Source organism: Sinohyriopsis cumingii, chromosome 3 (genome assembly GCF_028554795.1).
Source record: "Sinohyriopsis cumingii isolate HCF-2022 chromosome 3, ASM2855479v2, whole genome shotgun sequence".
NCBI classification, from domain to species: Eukaryota; Metazoa; Mollusca; class Bivalvia; order Unionida; family Unionidae; genus Sinohyriopsis; species Sinohyriopsis cumingii.
In genome coordinates, this window is record NC_142963.1 from 32559814 (window position 1) to 32582804 (window position 22991).

Consider the following 22991-nt stretch of genomic DNA (forward strand, 5'->3'; position numbering starts at 1 on the left):
ATGTGTAATGCTTGAGCCCACCTTTAGGAAAGCGTGCCACTTGAGTTCACCTTTGGGTAAGCATGCCATATCACTTTTGTGTATGGGTGTGCATGTCTATCTGTCCATCCATCTTTGCCCTAGATTAAGCTCAACTGAAAATTTTAATTTCCTTTCATGTTTATCTTTTCTGGCTAATAAAATATGGGCTAGACTGAAAGAGAGTTCCATTGAACACAGCCATTCTCAAGACAAGCACAATTCACATACTCAAATCTGCAAAGCATTCCAAACCTTGAATTGTAAATTTTTTGAGTGGCAACTCGTGTTGTTGGGAGCTAATATGTCATAAAAAGAACTTAATACTTAATAAGACTGGACTGTCATGCAAAGATGTGGCCATTTATATTAGGGAATACAAAATGATCAAGATAATGCATCATTCTTGAATCAGTCCCAAAGAAGCATGCAACATCCAATCAGGACTTGGCAAGCAAGAAAAGCTGTCTCACAATTAACAAGCAATTCAAGAAAGACGTTTTCTTATCCAGAAAATAATGAATGAAACCCCATGATATACATCCCAACTATTGTACATGCTAACTCATAATTTTCTGACACGTAAATGAAAAAAAAAAATCTTAAAATGTTTACATTCTCACTGATCATGCACTACAAAATCTTAATTCTGTAACACAAGACGTTTCAATAATCTAATTGCTTTCCACTGCTCAGTGCTACTTTATAATAAATTAAGCAAAATGAAAAGCAGAAATGTCTTTAAAATAATACAATATGAAATGAAAGAAATAGCACTGAATCAGCACCACTGTCTGTTAAATGTGAGACAAACTTCTTAGGGGTTAAAAAATTAAGTATCTCCCTGGTACAAGTTTCTATATATCTCATGCAATAACTACATGTCAAGGAATAGAAAGTGATGGGAACAGGTACTACATACACTTAACAACAGTTTATTGCATCCAAGATAGATAAGAGGAATAAACAAGAAATGCACACAAATACAAAAAATTTCTTTCCCGAATTTGACAGCTATGAAGATTGCCCCATAATAAATAGATATTTCAACCTCCCTATGAAATTGTCTGAATCAATCACGTGCGTTGTTTCAAGACAAAGTTAACCCACCATTTTTCTTCTAATTGTTCCAAAAGTGGTTATGAAATTAGTACAATCTGTTCTCATCAGAATTATTAGCAAATATTTCAGAAAAATGCCAACAAAATGTAGTTTTAGACCAAAACCAAGACCAAAATTGTCAAATATCTTATTTTTGTTTTTAAATACAAATTTACTGGACGAAAAATTGAGATTCTTAATGCTTGAGATTCATTTTACCGGTCCAAATTTTTCCAGTCCACATTTTGAAGAAATTGTTAGACGAGTCTCAAAACTGATACTAAGTGTAATTGTTGTTTGTGCATGTTAATAGCTATACATCGCAGCACTGTGCTAAGTCAAATGCCCCTAATATCAAGTTTTGAATGAAGATTACATGGTACATAACTAGACAAATATACAACACAAAGGCTGTAAGATAGTGTACATGACAAACTGGTGAAAATGTTAATTTACAAAAATGCTGTTCTGGCATCAAAGTGTACTGATTGTTCACCATATTCTGCCAAAAAGTCAATTCTCATGTAATTGACAATTGTGAGAAGAAAAATAGGGAAGATTAATCAAAATTAAACATTGGAAGGATTCCTATTCTACACTAGTAATAAGTAAGCAACTCCTGCAAGTATAAATTTATGCCAAACAACAGTAACCGATGATGAAGTTTTCTGTGATAGATAAATATTCAAGGATTACAAAGTTCAAGTCTCCCTAACATTCATAGGCGTGCATTGTTCTTAAACAAGAACAATCAAATGTTGTACTGCATCCTTTTTCTGTAAATTCTCTTAAATTGTAGCCATTTTGTCTCCATTGTTCTTGTATATATGTACTGGAAATAGTACAGCTTTATTTGCAATGTGGGCTATTCAAGTTGTGTGTATATGCAATGCTAATTCGGAATTTGTGGGGAAATAAATAAATAATGCAGCACATGGAAAATTCAGTTTTACCAAATTATCATCAATTAAAATTCTGAGTGTTACCCCTTCATCAATGATGGTTCTTTTCCTTGAACTCAAAACATGATTTCCAAGACAAGCAGAGAAAAAGACATTAATGGCTATAAATTTGACAGAATTTACTACATAAAAGCGTGTTCAAGGCATGCAGTCAATCTAAGAAAGAATAACAAGCATGTCCTGCAATGCTGTTACCATGACAACATATCATACACCCAACCATGTGGGCCTCCATGCTGCTGAAGGTCATGCTCAAAGTAATTTTTCTCCCAGGGGTCCGAGCACACCATAAAGCCTGTACATGCTATAAATAGAATAGGAAGCTTGCTTGCTACAAAGAATTATTTAAGAGATGATAAATGCAAGTGGGTTAACAAAGCAAAACATGTCAATGAATATTGAACATATGCAAAAGTGCACCACTACAGAATACATACATACATACATTCCAAGGTATATTAGTTTCTGTTAATTGGAGGTGAAGAAAATACTGTACATATGCCTGGTTGTATACAGTAATCATTTAAGAATGACATCAGTGCCAACATGATTATTCCAAATTCATTTTCTCCTGGCACTGCACACATTATCAGAAAATAAACACAAGAAAACCAAACTAAAATAGATTTATGTATTTTCATAAATAAAAGTAAAATTTTGATTTATGCACTTGTTTTGGTTAGCTTATTTTTCTCTCAACTTGCAATAATTTTTGAGAAGTCTTAAATACTTTATAAACCTTGTAAAAGAAATACCTTGTGGGTTTCAAGCCCAAATGCTTCGGTCTTTAATATCAAGTAATAACAACATAATGTAAAAGTATCAGAAATCACCAACAAATAGTTCTACTGAGACTGCCACTATGTACTATGTACAATGAAATTCACAAAGAAATGATCAAAACAGACAAGCTCTAAGTCCAGCAAATGTTCCAGTATCTAGCAAACTATTTTTAAAAATATATTTTCAGTCCCCTTATCACTATTCAGAATGAAATATTCTGAAAACTATTTTTTCAAACTAAAATATCGATATCAACATGCAAAGTAAATTTTGCAAATCTAAACTCTGCAAATTAATTTTGCAATCTACATTCCAAAATTTAGAGTATCTAATATCTTGGACTAGTATTTCAAAAACTGGCAAGCTTCAGCCACATCCACCCCAATTTTGAAAGAAAAATGTATTCTTTTAATGGATGAAAATGATCTTTACAAGGTTCACTGATGACACTTTCTGAATTAAATCAACAACAAAATGGTTCTGAATAAAGCCATTTCTTGTTAGTCTTTTGCAAAGCAACAGACTTGTATGTTAATGTACTAAATCACAAGACGTACCACCAGAAACGAGTACTAAAATTTAAAAATAATGTGCATGTAGCCCATTTAAACCTGAAAGAATTAAAATGTTAACTCAACTTTCTGATACAAATATAGAGCTGCCTATGAGGAAACCAGTCAATTTCACTAATCTGAATGCTCAGATTGACTTTGCAAATATTTTTAGGGCAGCACCCAAAATACTCTGATAGAGCAACTGAACCTTGACTGAGGAGTTCTGCAACTTTCACAATTTAACTCCTAATCCAATGAACTGTAACTCAATTGTATATTTTTCCTGCAACCAAATGGCTGCTGAAAATCCTGTTTTTCTCTTACTTTGATCAAAATTTTCATGGACTTTTCCCAGTCAAGAACAAACGAATTCTCTGGACTTTCCCCTAATTTCCTGGTAGCTTAATTTCTAAAACAAATCTGATGACTTGAAAACTAATAAAAAAAATAAGTGTTCATCCCTCTTCCAAGAGGCTTTTATTTTTGTTTTAAAAAAAGATAAAAAATATCAAGTTCATTTCACTGGTTTGAGAGGCAGATGCTGGAATATTTACTGAAGCTTATTTCTTGGTCTTAAAATACATAAACCTCCATAGTGTACCACTTTTTGAGATTCTGAGTGAAACCTTGACATGAAATTCATAGTGCAATGTATATTTTTTTTTCTCTATCTGACAAGTCTATGGTAATTAATACACGAGGCAAGATCATTTTGGCAAGACATTAACATGGATATCTCCAATAACTAGTTCTTCAAGGACATATGAAGACAAGCTTTAGTTTTGTTGGAAAAAAAGGAGAAAAACTGTGGTTTACATACATGCATTCATAAATTCCAACTTTTATATGCCACATACATCTGAAATATCAAACAAGAATGTAACTGAAACTGTTTGATACAATGAAATCTGAAGTTAATGCTGCAAAAAATGTGTTTCCTGTTTATTTAACATGGGGAGGATTAGGGATAAAAACCACCATACTAATATTACTTATGATACTGAAACTGACGTTTTAAAAAGTTCTGCATTTGAATGCTAAGCATCTCCCAGTCTTTGTTATATACTCAAAGTCGAATCCATTTCCAAAACTGCACAGACCCAAACAGATCTGCATAATGTGCTGGCAAATTTGGGTATAGGAGTAATCATCATTAGACACACTGGCACTGATCTACCAGCACATTATGTGATGGAAGACCAGGGTCCATGTTGTTGGAAATTGGACTGTAAATGAGTATATACAGTAACAAATCATAGATTCACACAAATTAATAGGCATAATTTAAACAGAAACAATTTCTTTATGAAGTTGTTGTTTATACTGTTTAGTTTTCACCCAAAAAAATTTGGGGGGGGGGGAAACAAAAATATAATAAACTTTCACATCATGATACTGGCAGGTCATTGAATTTTAAGTAATTTTATTGGGGTGGGGGGAATGGGTCATATATCCATCATTAGTTTGGATTTCAAAAGAAACATGGACAGTACCTGAAAGTTTAAAAAGATTGTATGGAAAAGATGTGATTTGAAAAACTGACAGTGAATTATAAGGATATGGTAAAGTTTTCATTTCTTCAGCCATACGACTAATGCACCACTTCACCATCTATATACTGGAAGTAATTTGTGAGTGAATATTGTTCATATGCCTTCATAGATGACTGATAAAACATAATATATATATAATAAATAGAGATAAGAGTAGATGATGCCAGGTATCATCCCACTGTTACATGTGATGAAAAAATAGAGAACAATTGTACAATGAGGTAAAAAAAAGAAGACATAAATACACACTGACTAGACAAAATTGTTCAAAATAAAGCTCACCAGTTGAGTATTTTTTTTTATATAAATCCTCTCTGGATTAAGTCTACTACAGGCAATTTCTGTAGAATATTGCATTAAAGTACATGAAGGTATATAAAATCACCGTAATAAATTTGTTATACCTTGTGCATTTTCTTATAAGAAAGGCTAAATACTGTGATGATCCAAGGCCGCTAGTACTGACACATTATTTGGATTACAAATTAAATGAAATTTCAATCTGAAAACTTGCCAGTGCTAAACATAGCTAAAATAAAAATGAACTATATTAACCACATTTTCAAAGACATTTTTCCCTTCAATTTAAAAGACATCTTTTTACATAAATATTTTTCTTCTTGTAAATATGCAAGAAGTACAAATGAAGTAAGCAATAAAGCCTCAAAGGAGGAGAAAAATGTGATATATCCTGAAATCTGTTTTTCTGCATCATGAACCAACATATTCATGCATCATTACAAGTAATAACAGAGGTTAAAAACCTGTAGCTAGAAATTTTGCCTTCATTTTCACAATGTATTTTTACCATAAAAGACAACATCATAATGTGCTCATCTATTTACAGAGCAAACTATGTAGTTTAAAGTATTCACTGTATTTAGAAAAATTCTTCAGTCAATGGCAAAATAAATCTGATGCATAATGGTTACATTTTTAAACCTAGACCAATTAATCTGGAATGTTTTTAGACTAATCCAGAAAGTTAATTTACAATGTGTGCTATAAAGCATGTTTTTGCTTCTCCTGATTTGCCGGTCACATGGGGCAGGTCCAGTTTCATTAGGTTTGTGCAACCTACTTATCCTTATTTATCAGTAATATGGGTTTCACATATTATAAATATTTGAAGAAAAAAAACAGGTTTCATTAGGTTTCTTACCTTTTTTTATTTCAATTTTGCCTGTCTTATGGGGTAGATGTATCATGTTTCATTAGGCTCATGGAACTTACTTTCCCAACTGGCCTGTCATATATATATATATATATTGTTCTATTAGGTTTCTTAAACTAATTTGTTTTCCAATGTACCCATCATATGGATCAGCTGTATAGTGTTTCAGCTTCTGAAACTTGCTTGTCCAACCTGCCCATATTGGACATGTATATCCTTACTTCAATCTGGTCACACAAAATAAATGAGAAAAAAAAAAAGGGTAAAAGTTGAAGAAAAATCAAGCACTATTTACAGACTTTCCCAAATTTTTTTTAGATGTGTTGGGGGAAAAAATTGAAGATATTAAAATATAACCTAGATGGCATTATTTCTCAAAAAAAATAATTCTTACAGGAACCAATATCTTTCATGAACTTTATTTAATTTAAAAATCCGATTTTTCAAAATTTCCCATCAATGTAAATGAATGCTTTCATCAAGCCTAAACTGAAACACCAATTGTTTTTCTTTAAGCTAACTTGTGACAAACTGGATCTGATAAATCCAAAAATGCATGGCAGCACAAGTCCCATGTCAGTGCTGATACAAAATGTCATAAATAATCATCAATACAAGAGCACCTTCCTAGCCAGCACTGACAATTAGGATATAAGGAGATACCCCTTAATTGCACAGAAGTCATCATTATCAGTAATGTCAGTTGGTTATACAATATGAACAGGTTCGTGGCTATAATACTCTGAAAATGTTTGTGGTGAGTAATGGCATCTCTAAGCCTTAATGATTCTCTTCCTTTTCTTTTTCTCTTCCTCCATTCGTGATGAGAAGTCATACCATGTACCTCACAATATCACATTTTCCATATATCAAGACTGGTGCTTCAGTAAGGTGCAAACCTCTGGTAGGCACCTCTGTATACTGTTGCCTGAAAATTTAAATAAAATCTACAGATATGTACAATACTATTTCTGAGTAAAATTGGAGACTGTCTCGTATGCATCATTGCTGAAAACAAGTCTTAATAGTGGATTATCTCCCCTTAACAGACATACTTTGTGGACATCATTTTCAAACATTTTTCTTCTTTTCCTGCTTAAATTTATTTGGTATTACCATTTACATGTACCTAAGTACAATATTGACTTGTACAGGCCAATTAAAACAAAAATTTTTAAAAAGTTAAAAATTATAAACTGCAAAAAAAAATTGTAAGATAAACCTAAGCAAATGTAAACAAAGAACTACAAGATAAAAGACATTAAAATCATGTAAAATATATGTAAATAAAATATAAAGATAAAAAAGATGCCACCTTGAAAAATATCTTAAAAAAGTGGATGATCCCAGTTGTGCATAAATCATGGGGGAGAACTTAAACAATTTTTCAAATTTACAATCTGGAAGAAAAAGATGGTCGATGGTGGCTAAACTGATATTGTGCAGAAACTATCTTTTTTTTAGTAAGTGACCTTAACCTTTGAGCTTTTCACTGCAAAATTAATAGTTCTTCCATTCTTGTTTTAGAGCATACCATCTACCAAAGTTGGTAAATAGAGATGATGGATAGAGAGAAAACATCATTTCATAATATGTGCCACCATGTGGCACTGATATAAATCAACACCAAAAGGGCAATAAAAAATACAGTGCAACACAATATATTTCCAAACCACTCTATAAGAGATGGAGTTAACTATGTATTGCATTTCTTTTTGCTCAATAAAAGTAGTTTTTGATTTATACCCCATATCCAGCTACTGGTCCAATACTGTGTCCCAGGTATGGATCTGCTGTCAACTCTCTGCCCGTGTACCTAAAAAAAGCATGCATAAATTTTAATTCTGGAGGAAATACAAACACCTTAAAAATATTCTAGAACTGAGCTTTGCTATAAGCCCTACCCAAAATAATTTAGATAAGAAAACAGTATATAGTTTATATGCAGCTTTTATACATGTATTAATCTGATTAAAAAGAAAATGCTAAATTTTGTACAAACACATGAATTATTTCAGTTGAAAATGTCTACATCTATATTTAAGATGACAGTTTAAGATCCCACAAAATGACCTATATTTAACATGAAAGCTGCTTACAGCAGGTCTCGCCTGGTAGCACTTGCACTGGTTACTGTAATGACATAAGAGATGCTACAGTTGACCCACATACCTGAAAAAACTAGTATCTTAAAAACAAAACGAATATTACAGTAATCCTGTATTTGGGAACTATCACAATCTTAAGTTCAACTTGTACAAAAACCAACCTGACTCAAAAATGCATTATTAATTAGTAAGTATACATTGGCTGTATATATAAAAGTACTGTCAATTAGCAAAACAGTTCATATCTAGTCCAATTAAGCTGAATTTAACAAAAATCATGCTAAAAAGTTTTCATTTACGGTATCTGAATGCGAACTTGCCCTGCTGCTGCTGCTGCTGCTGCGTAGTTGGCTGCTGAAGCTATAGCTGGTATTGCATACCGTGTGGCTGCTGCATACTGTGCAGCTGCATATGGCTGAGTGGCCACCAGCTGCAAAAATAAAATTTTTAATGTTACACGATCTTTTTATGGGAAGACTTTAAAATAAAATATGGAATATTTCAACAAAAAGGCATGGGGCTAGCATCTACTGTACCTATTATGTTTAAACTGCATTTTCCCAGTTAATAGGAATTAGAATAAACTGTAGTAGCTTCCATTTCCTCATTTTATAACTGCTTATTATGTAAAACCAGTCATATAAATGAGATATAAAGGTTGTATATTATTGATTTAATGTTCACTGCACTACAGTCTTGTCAGCTCAAATGTCTAATTGCACAGCACTTATATCAAATTAGTAATAATAAGTGCGCACAATGATTATGATCTTGAGATTATGTTGATAAAACTATTGGTTGAAAAGCATACTGTATACCTTAAATTTTCAAGTGCATTTAATATATTCTGAGAGGACAACTGTTATTCATACTTGCAAAATTAGTGAAAATTAACTGCTGCATCTAGCAATGAAAAGAACACAGCACTAAATGCATTCAAATACATATAGTGTAAGATCAGAGCCAAGTCTAATAATAAATAAAAGCAACTTTCTATATGCTCAATGTTACTGGCTCTATGGGCATAAACCAAAACTATGGTTCAAAAATGCAAGATGAGAGAGAATACATGATGTACAACCACATCTAAAAGCTGTACCGATGTCACTTTTTGCCGATAATGCATATAGCCGATTATTAATTGCCAATACCGATTATGAGACAGATTATTTCAAGAAACCACCTGTTCTACAGTTAGTGAAAGCACTAGCATTTGATTGACAAGTAAACCATGCCCTATTTTTGTTATAACTAGCAATGCCTAAAATGGGTGCAGATTTAGGTTAACAGTTCAAACGTGTTCTCAAGCTACCATACATGTGATAACTATTTCCCACATTTTACATCCCACCTTATTTTTATTGTTAACTCGTATATGCAAATAAAACTTTTTACAAAAAACATATTCCGAATTAGTTTTTTGGGGGTACATATGCTCTGTGATATGTTTCTTCATTCCTTATTTTAATTTAATGATGGTAATCAATGCTTATATATATGGTACAGTAATGCCAGGTCAAGTTGATTCGTGTAAGTTTCATTGGTGGGAATGGAGGTCATAATCTGCTTGTCGAGAAAAAATCTACAGCATTCAGTGATAATTCCTGGGATTTTGAAAGCAATTCATTCACAAGCAAGCAAAGCATGTAAAGTGCAGCAAAAATAACTTTCTGAACTCCTGGTTGACGGAGATGTACTTTGTGAAGCTAGCCATTAAAAAAAAAGGGGGGGGGAGGGCAGAGAGATTTAATTCCTGAATGCGTGAAATCAACAGTTGCAGTATACGTCACTTATCTTACATTGCAAAGTATGACCATAGGGTATTAGTATTAAAATGTCATTCTCTAAATAAAGTTTCTTACAAAACTACTATTTGGAAAATAATATACATAATATAGATTTGCTTAATACCTGATGTTTTTATTTAAAAAGAGAGACTGTAGGAAAGTATATATTTTACATTTGATAATGCATTTATTTCAGGTGACAAGAGACCTATGCACTAACAGTGATGCGCAATGCAAAGACAATGGAAGTAGTGCAAAACAATCATTTAATGATTTATTTTGTAATATGTTGTTGTTGTTACAGGTTTTTAACGCCATTTTTCAGCACAAGATAGGCTATACATGGCGGCCAGTATTAATGGTGGAGGAAGAACCCAGGAAAAACAACCGACCCATGAGAAGCTACCTACAAGCTTTCTCACATATCCACATTGGCTGAACCCGAGACTCGAACCCACGCAGACAGAGGTGAGATGGCAGTGATCCGTGACAGAGCGCTTTAGATCGGTGCATGCATGGTATTGATAATTTACTGTACGCAGACAATCAGCCGTAGTTTACAGCTAGCATGTTAAAAAGTATTTACTTTTTAAGAATATACTGTCTTTCAATTAACCCCCAAATCAACTGTTTATTCTTTAATTTCCACTATTTAATTCTGATCTAAAATTCAACCCATGTCAAGATGAATGTTATGATTAAATTTATGTTTTGGAATTTGTTTACATCGGCACCGATTATTTCTGCCGATACCAATTATACCGATAATCGGCCTGATTATGAGTATGGACGATTAATCGGTACAGCTTTACCACATATATGCATGAAAGCAGAGTATATAGCAATCCTTATAATAATAAAAAAACATGACGTAAGCTTAACTGTAGCCTCGTCAATAGCATTAGCAATTTTGTTAAAAGTTACAAAAGGAACAGAGAGCCTCGACATTAGTTTGATCTTTTTAAAATGTAACTAAACTTAAGCAGCTCATCATTAGTATCATGCTAAAGAAGAATTGGAATCATGCCAAAAATAGTTACAAAAATAACCAAAGCATTAGTTCCATAATCAAAGAATAAAGAGAAAAACTTAAAAGTAAAATAAAATAAAAAATGTTCCATACCATGTCCATTACCTGATATCTATCAGCTGTTGCATATGTAGCTAACAGTGGATCCTGAGTTGCATACACACCACTGTAAAAAAAAATAAAAAAATGAATTCAGCAATTATGTTAATAAAATTATAAAAGATTTACAAAACATTTATCTAAAATTCAGTTCATGTAACTTACAACATATTCCTAAAATACAGATGTTTTAGAAGGTCAGAAAAAAAATGAAAATGATGGTAAGCACGAGAATTTGAAAAATTAATTTTGCTGGAAATGTTTGGCCAGGAAATTGTGGTGTACAATTAAAAATGTGAATAATGTTGATGCAAAATGGAGCCAGTACCTAAAGATTTTCCTTTGGAATTAGCATCATCGCTGTTGTTTAGGTCTGTGTTTAAAATCTCAAATTTCAACCACAGTGATATTCTCCCGTTAGCATGTTTCTAACTTCACCAATCACACCAGACAAGGCAACTAAAATAGTTTGTAATAGTTCTCCACGCCCTGAGAAAAACTCAACTGAAATCAATTTGTAAAAAAAGGTTTAAATTGTGTAGTGTAATGCATTTAAAAATGTCACACACACAGACACCTCTTCCTGAAAAATAACATGGTGGCCAAATGTTTGACATTTGAAAAAAATAGGTATAAACAATAAAAGTTCTAACACAGAACAAGGGTATAAACTATAATAAAAAGGAAAGTAATGCACTCAATAATTATTAAATGTACCAGAAAATGTGTCAATTTGGGTTCTAGATAGGCTGCTGCTTTTGTTTTACTATTATCCTTCCATACTTCACTGGTTTTCTCTCTAATGACCAGTATTCATATAATGAAATTGAATTTCACCTAAAAAATAGTAGTAACGTTTTTATTTGTTTTAAATAGTTTAAATAATTTATTAACTGACAACAAGCAGATGCACTACCTCAAAATTGCATTAAAACTTAATAAACAGTCATTTCTGCTCAAGTCTGACGTTAAAGTTTTATTTCAGCAGGTCCTCAACCAAGTCCTGGAAGGTGATAAAATTTAGTTGATGTTGCTATTTTTTTTTTAAAATTGGACCTAGGCTACACAGATTTTTTTGTATAGGTCAGATATATACTGCCACACGATCACAAACTAGATTTACAAATAAAATGGACTGATGTAATTGGGACAATCATTCAACTTTTAGGTTTGAAGAGTAACCTTTCACATCCATTACCAACTATACTTGCTTGTAAGTTTGAGGCAAACTACAAAAAAGAGAGAGATCCTGATCTGCCATTGCATAATGTGCCTGCAGATCATGATCTATGTTGTTTGTTCTATTGATTAATCATAACAAACAGTATAGTCCCATATCCGCCAGGACTGTATTCAAATGCAGTTTGTAGTTGGACTAGTCTTATTAAGTGAGTATATTTGTTATGTCTTGTGCTCTATGACTTCAAGAGTGTTTAAACAACAGGAGAAGAAAAAAAACTGACAAGCAAATGTATAGGATAATTTGCACTTTATTTCCCCTGACCAACAAGTCAAATTAGCCAATGGACATTTGAACTCATCTGTAATTTTGTCAGATACAGCAATTTGGGGAATGCTGATCAATAGACTTGTTTATACCTGGTAGGTTTTCATCAGAGGGCTTTCCTTAGGTAGTTCTGACCATTATTTTTCTTGCTAGATACTGAATAATGCTTGTAGTTCATGCAACTTTACAACAAAACTCTGAACCTTGAAATAATATACAATATGCCTACCAAACCAACATCCATTCAATTTAAATTCGTGACCGATTTTGACATTTTCAGCAGGTTACAATCAATATAAGCTCAGTGTTCAAAAAACTTGAGTCTCTAAGCACAGCAAACTAACTTCAAATATATATATATCTCTCAGAGGAGTGTTAGTAACTTTCCAATCGATGCAGAGACTTTTTATTAATTAAGATAATCTGATCTAAACAAAGCAAAACTATCCTAACCCTTGGATAAATGCACATTTTAGTCAGGGTAAAAAAGCATAATGTCAATTTCATTACAAATTCAGATGGAAGGCAAGAAAGAAGAGCTATGATATTTTTTATTTATCTTCCTTAAATAAACCAAAATATTTAGGTCTATGATTACTTATTCATAACAGAGCTAAGCCAACCTTGTACACAAAATTATGAAAATGGTTCTTTAAAATTGTTATATTGGAACTATATAAACTGGAAAAACCATCACAAAAAAACTTGATGGGGTTCATGTAGATAGCATTTTCATTCATAGAACAAAGTATGAATATAAGAAAAAACCCACACACTTGCATACATGAACTTGGCATAACACACAACACCATGTAACTCAAATATTATAAGAAGTATCAGACACAGCAAACAGCCAATCACAGAACAAAAGGCAAAGGGCTTCCTTCATACCAAAGATGTCAAAATTAAACAAGTTTTGATTGAATTTCCCATGCACGATTTGAAGACAACAAACTGACAAAATTGAAAGTTGACTCACTGTAGCCTGTGACTGGCAGTATTAAAAGAGCAAAATAAAATCATATTAAAACAAATATATTTGCAAGAAACATTCAAAATAAGAAAGGCCTATAAAGTGCATTTAGGAGGTGAATTTAAATACTATTAGGAAAAAATGCATTCAATATTGGTGTATGAAAAACCTGATAAACTGCTGATTTAAACTATTAACTGCAGACCAATCATTACTTTCCTTTAATGCACTTTTTAAGTTTAACATACAATGGAGTTTGACTGCATTCTCTCTTTGATTCACTTGCATCTTGATATTATGAATTGTGACCAAAGAGGTTCTTCCCAGCTCACCTGTAATCACTCGCAGCACATGGCAGTAGGCAATGCAGTCTTCCCATTACCTGTTTATGACATCACTGCCAATGGTGTTCATAATCTATAACCTATCTACAATCTTTCCAAACTATTTATGTCTAATACAAGGCATACTGGTCTTGTAGGCATTCAGTAATTATTACAGCTATTTTAGAATTTAATTTGACCTTTTTTTCAATGGTGGTTATACACTATATTTCATACCTTATTTATCAATATTCCTTGCAAGATCAATATATACATGCCCTGTAAAATACATGCAAGAAATGTCCCCAGAAATACATACATGAAAATCATTGTTGAATTATGCTGATGATCTTATATTCGACCAACTAAGAGGTGATCCAGGTAAAAAACCAGATCAAATCTTGTGCTATAATGTCCCAATGAAAGCACTTCATGTTGGAAAAATTATGAAATACCCCTTGCACTGGAAATTATTGGACCCAAAATCAGCTTTTCATGACCCAAGTTAGTGCCAGTATGCCACTGCAAAAGTCCATAATGATCAATCATTTTTATTGGTATATTTTGTGATCACAATGAAGGTGCTGATTACTCAGCAATCAGAAATGAACAGACTTTAGTAAAACTACTTTAATATTAAATTTTAGAACAATGAATAATTTAAGATCAGTAAACATGCCTACATGACTGCAGACTTTTTTTTATTTGTGTTAAGAACCTTGTTCTGTTTCACTGTGTGAGAATTATTTTTTTTCATCCTGACAAATATTTAACTTTTAAATCATTAAAAGCTGCTCATAATATGGTTATTTTTTTTGGGAGGGAATGAAAGAGAGAGTGGATGAGAAAAACTGATAGATCAGAGTGTATAATATTCTCACACATAAACAAAATGAGCTCAACACTCATAGATGTAAACAAGACAAGTTAGTAGGCATGCTCATGTTATCATATGCTATAAACCTCTAGGTGGCAGGGTCCAGTTTTGTAAACTGGCCCCATGGCAAATTTCTTAACTTGGTGTGACTTTATCAGCTATTATTGTTTACTATTTAAAGATATGGATATATTTGTGAACTTGCGTATTTCGGGCTTGTGTTCTAGAAAATGACGTCAGGCATGTACACCTTCCATAGTTACTCTGCAGTTATGCTGATAGTGAAAATACCAATCGATGGCTAGGAAGAAGAGCAAGCCTCCCATAGCAGTAAACACACGAGTTTGGGGCAAGCAGAATATCCCAAAAACAGCTTGGATGACTATTTTCAATCGCATCAGCCTGTTTAGTAGACACTGTTTTGCAGAACTGTTATCTAGGAAAAGGGCTTGTGTTTGCGCTGTGAGCATCACATGGTGTCAAAAATAACCTTCAGACATGAAAATTGCAGGTAGAAATTTGGGGTTGGGGTGCATAAACTTCTTCAGATATAAACTGCCATAGTCTTCTTTGGTTAAGTGGATAATATTCTTATGCTTTGTTTTAATACAGGTATCCAAAAATATGGACCTTTTTGATCTCACTTGTGTATTTTATTTTATGATTTTTTTTATACTAGGTCACTGACTGCACCATTAAATTTATACACAAAAACTGGCCCCTGCCCCCTCAGTAGAGATGTTATAAATAGGTTACGGAAGACTGCATTGGCTACTTGCACATGCTGTGTGCTGTATAGCTGGGATTGAACATTGTCAGTAACAATTTGAAAACAAGTTGCAACTGGGTCAATCAGACAATGCAATCAAAATTTAGCATACAAAAGACACCTATTATTTTGAATATAAAAACGATTTCTGAATTAAAAGCACAATAGTCCAATTTAAGTCAGACTTGTCTCGAGTCAATATAATAGTAAAACACCATTTAAAAATAGTATATATTTAGGTTTCAGTACAGTCTCTGGTTCAAAAAACTAGATTGGTATAAAGTTAATTAATAAGCAGTTGAACAACTACATCTATCTAAATTCTCTCTTTAATCATGAAGAACACTTTTGTTATTACTGAACCCTTGAATCGATTTCACAGCTTGGTATGAAATTATAAATGGAACAAGGTCCCTGAGAGGTGTCCTTGGGCAAAGAACTTGGATCCAATTGCCAAATAAACACCAAACCAAAGCAATCATTTATGAAGTGCTAACAAGTCCATGCTTTGCAATCACATCAGTATAACTTGACTTTAACTACATTAGGTTACATGTATGGATGAAAAGTGTACATATCTAATAATGCGCAGTTAAACTTTATATCCTGGTCTAAAAAAGAGTTAACAACAAATGAAAATGCCACCTCGTGTCCCTTTGAATGAGGCACATTTTCCTACTGTTATCCAATCAGTAATTCTTAAGACTTTGCTTTGTGCCATTTTGAAAACTATTGTAGACAAACTGATTTTTGAGTGATTGAATTCTATTTCCCCATATTTATTTTTACTTTTCATACCCCTGGAGTACATCAATTAAGACATTGTCATGGACTTGAATGTTCTCTTTAAATAGCTATTACATTTCCATATAACATAACAATGACAGCCAAAATCAAATCAGGTCATACAACTATTACGACTGAGTCTTAACTTTATAGATTCTCTACCAAGTTGTCAAAACAAGCTTTACACTTGAAATGTCACACTTTATTAGCCAAGAGTGGAAATTATCTCAAACTCAAGCTAGAATTTTTTTTTAATTTTCAGGCATGGTCATACACATCCTATGAATATCATTCTTGATGTTTATGTAGCCTGTATCTTCATAATCAACTCTTATGTGTCAAACTCATAACATGAAACATGACAAGAAAGTAAATAATGCCAATTTTGCTGTGGTGACTGGCTGAAGCATATTCATGTCAAATACATTGAAGATTTGATTGTGCAGATGAAGAGATGCAAACTTGTGGTTCATATTGCATTTGTGTTCTTTTTCATAGATTTTTCATGGAATTTAAAGGACTTCCAAAGTTTTCATGGGGTATTTTTCTTACAGAAAGTGGATAAAGCTCCTTGTGCTTTAATTATAAACTTAGCTAATTCACATTCCTTACTAATTCAGACATCCATCAACAAATGTTAACAGCACACCTATCTTGTGTCATTTGATCCATTCAATTGTGACCTATTACATTTTATTTTCCAAAAATATGCAAATAACAAATTGTTAATTTAAGTGATATATTGCATGTATATTCACTTAGATAAATTCAAAGAATTTAAATGGTAACCCCTCAAATTCAATTATGTTTGAATGTTTACTATTTCTATATCCATTGCCCTAACAAGTGGAAGAAAATATTTCATTCTGACCCGTCTTTTGCATTAAATTTCCTTTCTTCATTCTGAGATGTTTGAGAAATATTTAATGAACTGAAGCTCCAAACATACACATCATGCCCTTGAAGTTGTGACAATAATGCAAAAATATAATTTCTACCAAGAAATGTGCAAACACACATTATACTTAAATCTGTGCAATAAAAAACAGATACAGTACAATTATATACCGTGTATATACTTTTCTCCATTACCAATGTTTTCATTTCAATAAACTCAATGCAAGATTGGCACAATATTAAGGTGGAATTAATTATTTTATTTAGATCATTCTTTTTCTTTATTTACCCCATTCATATACTTACGGTGCATACTGCAAAGCTGTGGCTGCTGTTGCAAGTGGCGATGGATGACGTAAAGCTGCTGCGGCTGCGGCAGCAGCAGCAGTGTAAGCACCACGCGCAGCTACTGCAGCTGCCCTTCCTCTTGTTAATGCTACGCCTCTCAGGGCAGCAGCTGAAACTGGGGAAATGACTGAAAGGGGAATCATCATCAGCATTAAAATAAAAATGCATGCATGGTCAAGCAAAAGGAAAGACATGTACAGTAAATATTTTGTAAAGTAGAATACATGATGCAGAGAGAAATCAATTAGTGTAGGACATTTTCAAACCAGGCAATTTTTATTCATGTTACATACAGATGCATAAAAAAGAACTAGCTTGCCATATCAAAACTGTTTACATTCTAGAATTTTTAAAGATCTGCAATCCAATGCAAATATTGTTGGCATGTCCCACATGGCTTGCATAGGTATGGGTTGAGGGTTTTGAGGAAGATCAACATATAAACTAGGATGTTATAATCTACATAAATATTCATCTCATTCAATAAAATCTGTCTTCCAAACAGGGCAACAAGCACTGAATAGACATTATTCAAGGCATTAAAAAATTAGGGATCCTGCTAAAAGGGATGACCATTCATCAGTGAATGCACAAGTTCTGCTTTATCAATCATAATCATAAAACATCTATTATGCACATCTTGTGTTAGCCAATCTGTACTCGTATGCACAAGATTCATGAGACTATAAAAATGCAACCAGCAAGCCCCCTTCCAACATAAAATAGCACTCAGTAAAATCTGCCCTCCATTTCAAATGCACATTATTCATTCATGCCATCCACACATAGAAAAAAATCAATAAGACCCTGAAGTATTTCCCTTCATTCCTTCATTAATAATATCTACCAATCCCCACTTCCCAATAATTAGGTTTAGTAATTTATAGTGTGCAAAATCAATGTGTGAAAGACAGTGAAAATACCTCCCATAAAACTGATTTCTGATGAAGTGATTATTGCACTTCCTAGAGAAGCAGCAGGCAGAAAAAAAAGAGGCCAAGCTATTTTTCCTTGGTCTCAAAGTTTCAAAAAGTAAAGTGCTCATATTATAGCTTTCTTACAACTGTATTCTGCAAAGTACGACAAAACCACTACATATTAAAATACCTCTGCAGAAACCATGGAAAATCAGATATCTCACTCTTTTGATGATTATACAATACACAGGTAATTACAACTTCTACAGAAATTCATATCAAGTTCTATTAGTGTTTTCATGATTGAATGGCAAGACATTACAGCGCTACCAATGTAGATGGAAAACCATGAAAAGCACTAACAAATTCAGCTCAACAATTCAGAACTTAGCAGATATTACACACCTTGTATCATATTGTTAAATCTTAATGTTTGAGCATTATCTCAGTCTATTAGTAAATTGGAATTTTTTTATACAAATTTAAGCATTTATATCTTTTGTCCATACGTATATGCAATCCTGCCATCCAGGGATGGATCCAAATGACAAGTCATGTGACTTATGTAGCAAGTGAACTAAAACTGATAATGTGCATGTCAAAATACAAGAAGGCTTCAGCAATGGCACCTATACTTATGGTGAGTTCTTTACATCACAATTTCTGGGTGTTTCAACTTTTGCTTAATGTGGGTAAATTGTAAACCTGATTCACAATTGTGTTTTAAAATACCAACTTAAAAATCACCAAAAAATGTACAAGTATGTATTATTTGGAAGCAAGCATTTGATGAGATATCTGATTTTTGACAAGGGTTCTGCCCTGTTCCTCCAAAACGTGTACACTGTTCAATAGGGAAACTTCCAAATGATATTTTGCAGAAAACTGCAAGTAATTAGTTTTCCTTTATGATTTTTGAAACTTATCCTGAATGCTTTTATTGTAGGATTCATAAAATTTAGCAAAAGCTTTCAGACCTGCCACAATTTTGGCATTATATTACACTAAGCAATAAAAAACCCAAACCACTTAGTGAGGAAAATATGCTTATCATCTATCAGTGGGTGTAAAATGTAGTGACAATGAAATGTGTTCAACCATACAGAGTATCAAATGTGTGGTAAACACAATTTGTTAAAGCATATATGACTTTCATTTTATAAAATTATGCCACCCATAGGAATGAAACCAATGCTGATATTTTATTGAACAAAATCAGAAATTCATCTGCATAAATATTACATTAACAACATTCATCAGCATAAATGATTATATAATAAAATCTGCTTCCATTTAGACCATGGAAATTTCCCTGAAGGACTTTTAAGACAGGGCCAACATTCATAAATGTGACTTTGTGAATAATTGATTACATCAATACAAATATTTTCATGCAATCACACCCACCCCTAATCATCCTTTGCATTGTGTATAGAATATTTACTTGTCATACAAAATTCCATCTATGCTGCAAGACAGATAAAAAAATTAACCCTGCTGTTGGACCTGTCTCAAAAGTTCTGTGCATAATGTATTTACTTGGATCATATCAGAGGACAAGGTCTTACCATTTGGGATAGTGGTAGCTACAGCAGTTTTTTTGGTCATAACACGGGCAGTGGCATTGTTTACCTGATTGTAAAATGTCAAGAGTTAAAGCAAGATCACTACAAACATTCACACATTCCAACATTCAATTTACAAACAAATTCTATTAATGGAGTGTTCAATCTGTCTAGCAGTTAAAAACTCAAGTAAGTTCCTCATTTCTAAATGTAAACATTTTCAAGGTTCGTCAATTTCTAACAAGGTTTGATCAATTTTTTCGACTCATTTAGCTTTACTGCCAAAACATGACAATGTTTCCTGAAAATCAATCCTCTAACTTTGTAAAATATGGATGAAGCTGAGTTAAGTCTTCCTCTTGATAATCTTCACAAGACTAAACAGATTAAATGAACACCATCTTCTTCCATCGCTTATTATTTTATCATATGCATGATTTCTGAACTTGCATATTTTTAAAAAAATTACAGAAGAAAGATTTACACAGTATTTATGTTTCCGTCACAATTATTAGGAACCTGCATCCTGGCTGATAAAAATGAGAAAATATATACAATCTGTTTGATTAACTAAATTTTATAATAATACTGCAAAATAAGTAAAGAAATTTCAACAAAACAGAGTACTGGATTCATTTGTTCAATTTTTCAAAAAGTTTTCAAGCTAACTTAGGCTTTAATCGATCTATAACTTCAAATGCAGCATCACTTGACATGGAAGAAGATAGCATTCTACTCCATATGAATGTTCCAGGTAGCTGCACTGCCACTTAGCATACTGAATTCAGACCCTAAGATGAGACAGAGGTCATCATTGATTCTTTAAATAATTCTTTGGGGGAAAATACTGGATATAGGACATAAACGAAAACATTAGCTTTTTTTTATACATGCAAAAGCCAACCAGACTTTAACTATAGGCTAAAACAATGCCACAGTTCACAGCTTAAATTTAAGTAGATTTTATATCCTCATCCATATATCATGGCATATCAGCATTATTACTGTCCAATAATGAAAGGCTTGTATGCCAAAACACCAAAGTTAATCAAATTTTGTTAAGCATTTTTGAATTGATAAACCTGTCTAAATTTTCCATTTTTTGTAATGGTGGCCATATCTGCTGGTGGATCAGCATCATTTGTAAAAAAAATTTAAAGCACTTCATGCAAGAATATCTTCTTTTTAATTCTGTTCAGTTCACTGTACATGTTCTTAATGAAAAAATGTTATTCAATCAAATTCAATTTCAGTAGTTTTTAAACCTTACATTTAAATGCCTATATATTTTTAGAAATTGTGGCTATATCATATCATGGATCAACATCATTTATATAAAAGTTTAATGTCTTCTATGCCAGGATCATTTCTCAAATTATGCTGAACAATTCTTTATAAGTTATTTTAAGGGCTTTCATTTTTAAATGGCACCATTTCTTGAGCTTTTTTTTCTTTCCAGTTTCTTTGCTGTATACATGGCACAGAAATGAGTGACCATGCAACAGGTTAAACAAATGAGAAGAAAGCAAAATAAACAGTTTCTCTTCCAATTAGGTTGCTCTGTTCTATACAGTGCATGTGTGTGTGAGGATATGTATTCTGGTTTTCATGGGCAAATAAGATCCATTACTGTGTATAAAAAGTGGCAGAATATTCAGAAGCAGTACAGCTACTTCTGGCCGATCTCCAGACATCAAGATAATGATCCAAAATTTGCAAAGCTCCTGTCAGAAAGGAACCCTTTGTATTAAATTCCAGCATTTGTGACTAAGAAGATCAGCATCTAAATAGATATATACAGGGAATTCCACACTGCTTGTATACTTATATGAAGAAAAAGAACAGGTCTACTTCCAACCTCAGCAGCCAATGTTCTCAGGTTACTGAGGAAACCAAAACTTATTCAAAGGGCTGGTCTGTTGGTGTATTTTCTAGAGATGGCACAAGCAAACAAGGCCTTCAGTTTTATCCTACACATTTCTGCAGAAATTTTGCCCTTTTTAGAAAGACATTTGTAATATTTTGATTTTTTTTCTTCTCATATATAGCGTTACTAATCTTTTAATAAAAATTACATGCTTTAGGAGTGCTCCAAGCTCAGTGAAATTTTAAAGTGACCCCACTGCAGTCAAGGGACAAGTCTTTCTTCCCCCTTAAAAATAATCATTTCATTTTTGCTGACGGTGAAAGAGAACATGCTTGATTATTTATCATAAGACAAGATAATTATACTATTTATCACTAATAAGTTCAGTAAGGTATCATGTTTAATGAAGATGTTTTTAAGTTATGAAGATGTTTTTAAGTTAACGAGTCTGAAATATAGGAATTAACCATTTAATTTGGGAGAGGGGCCTAAGATTATCTTTTGAACCAGGGTATTTTTGTTTCTTTTACCTCAAATCAACATTTTTTTCCCCACTGATATAAAGGAAAAAAGGACTTTCTTCTTCTTCTTCCACAAATCTGTGCAAGAAATTTTATTTACTATTTAGGTCTGGAAATATCACCCCCTTTAAATGGTGCATCCGTCAGATGTGAATGGGTTTACGTGTGATACTATCTACATGCTCCTATAGCATAGACACCACTGCTGAGAAAAACTGGTTTCTCTGTAACCTTACACAACACTCCTAAGGCTGCTGAGTTTGGCATATGGCCTATTACAAATCTGGCAGTGGGAAGCCTTACTTAAAGATCACTGTTTACTTTATTCATGTCCAAAAAAGCGGGCTCTTATTTGGGAATCAGTGTTGCGTCAAGTGAAATCTTCAGTCAAAAACAGATTTCTATGCATTTCAGCATGTTCAACAAACAAAATAATCTGCAAAGCCCCCAACCCATTTTCATCTGGTTTAAA

The 22991-nt window shown here is 32.8% G+C and overlaps 1 protein-coding gene across 24 annotated transcripts in view; it reads right to left on the reverse strand.

Annotated features, from left to right (window-relative positions):
- Nucleotides 1-2698: 2698 nt before the first annotated feature.
- LOC149802647 (RNA binding protein fox-1 homolog 2-like) overlaps nucleotides 2699-22991 on the reverse strand; it is a 141556-nt gene continuing 121263 nt past the window's right edge. For 20 of the 24 annotated variants that reach the window (XM_089951974.1, XM_089951963.1, XM_089951969.1 and 17 more), the window contains 6 exons: nucleotides 20135-20198; nucleotides 17608-17776; nucleotides 11164-11236; nucleotides 8553-8683; nucleotides 7892-7961; nucleotides 2699-7073 (listed from right to left, as the gene is read on the reverse strand). In XM_089951974.1, coding sequence (XP_089808100.1) covers nucleotides 7029-7073; nucleotides 7892-7961; nucleotides 8553-8683; nucleotides 11164-11236; nucleotides 17608-17776; nucleotides 20135-20198 — 552 coding nt within the window. In that variant the 3' untranslated portion in view covers nucleotides 2699-7028. The remainder of the gene's footprint in view (nucleotides 7074-7891; nucleotides 7962-8552; nucleotides 8684-11163; nucleotides 11237-17607; nucleotides 17777-20134; nucleotides 20199-22991) is intronic. The other 4 variants (XM_089951968.1, XM_089951973.1, XM_089951967.1 and 1 more) reach the window with 3 other exon arrangements.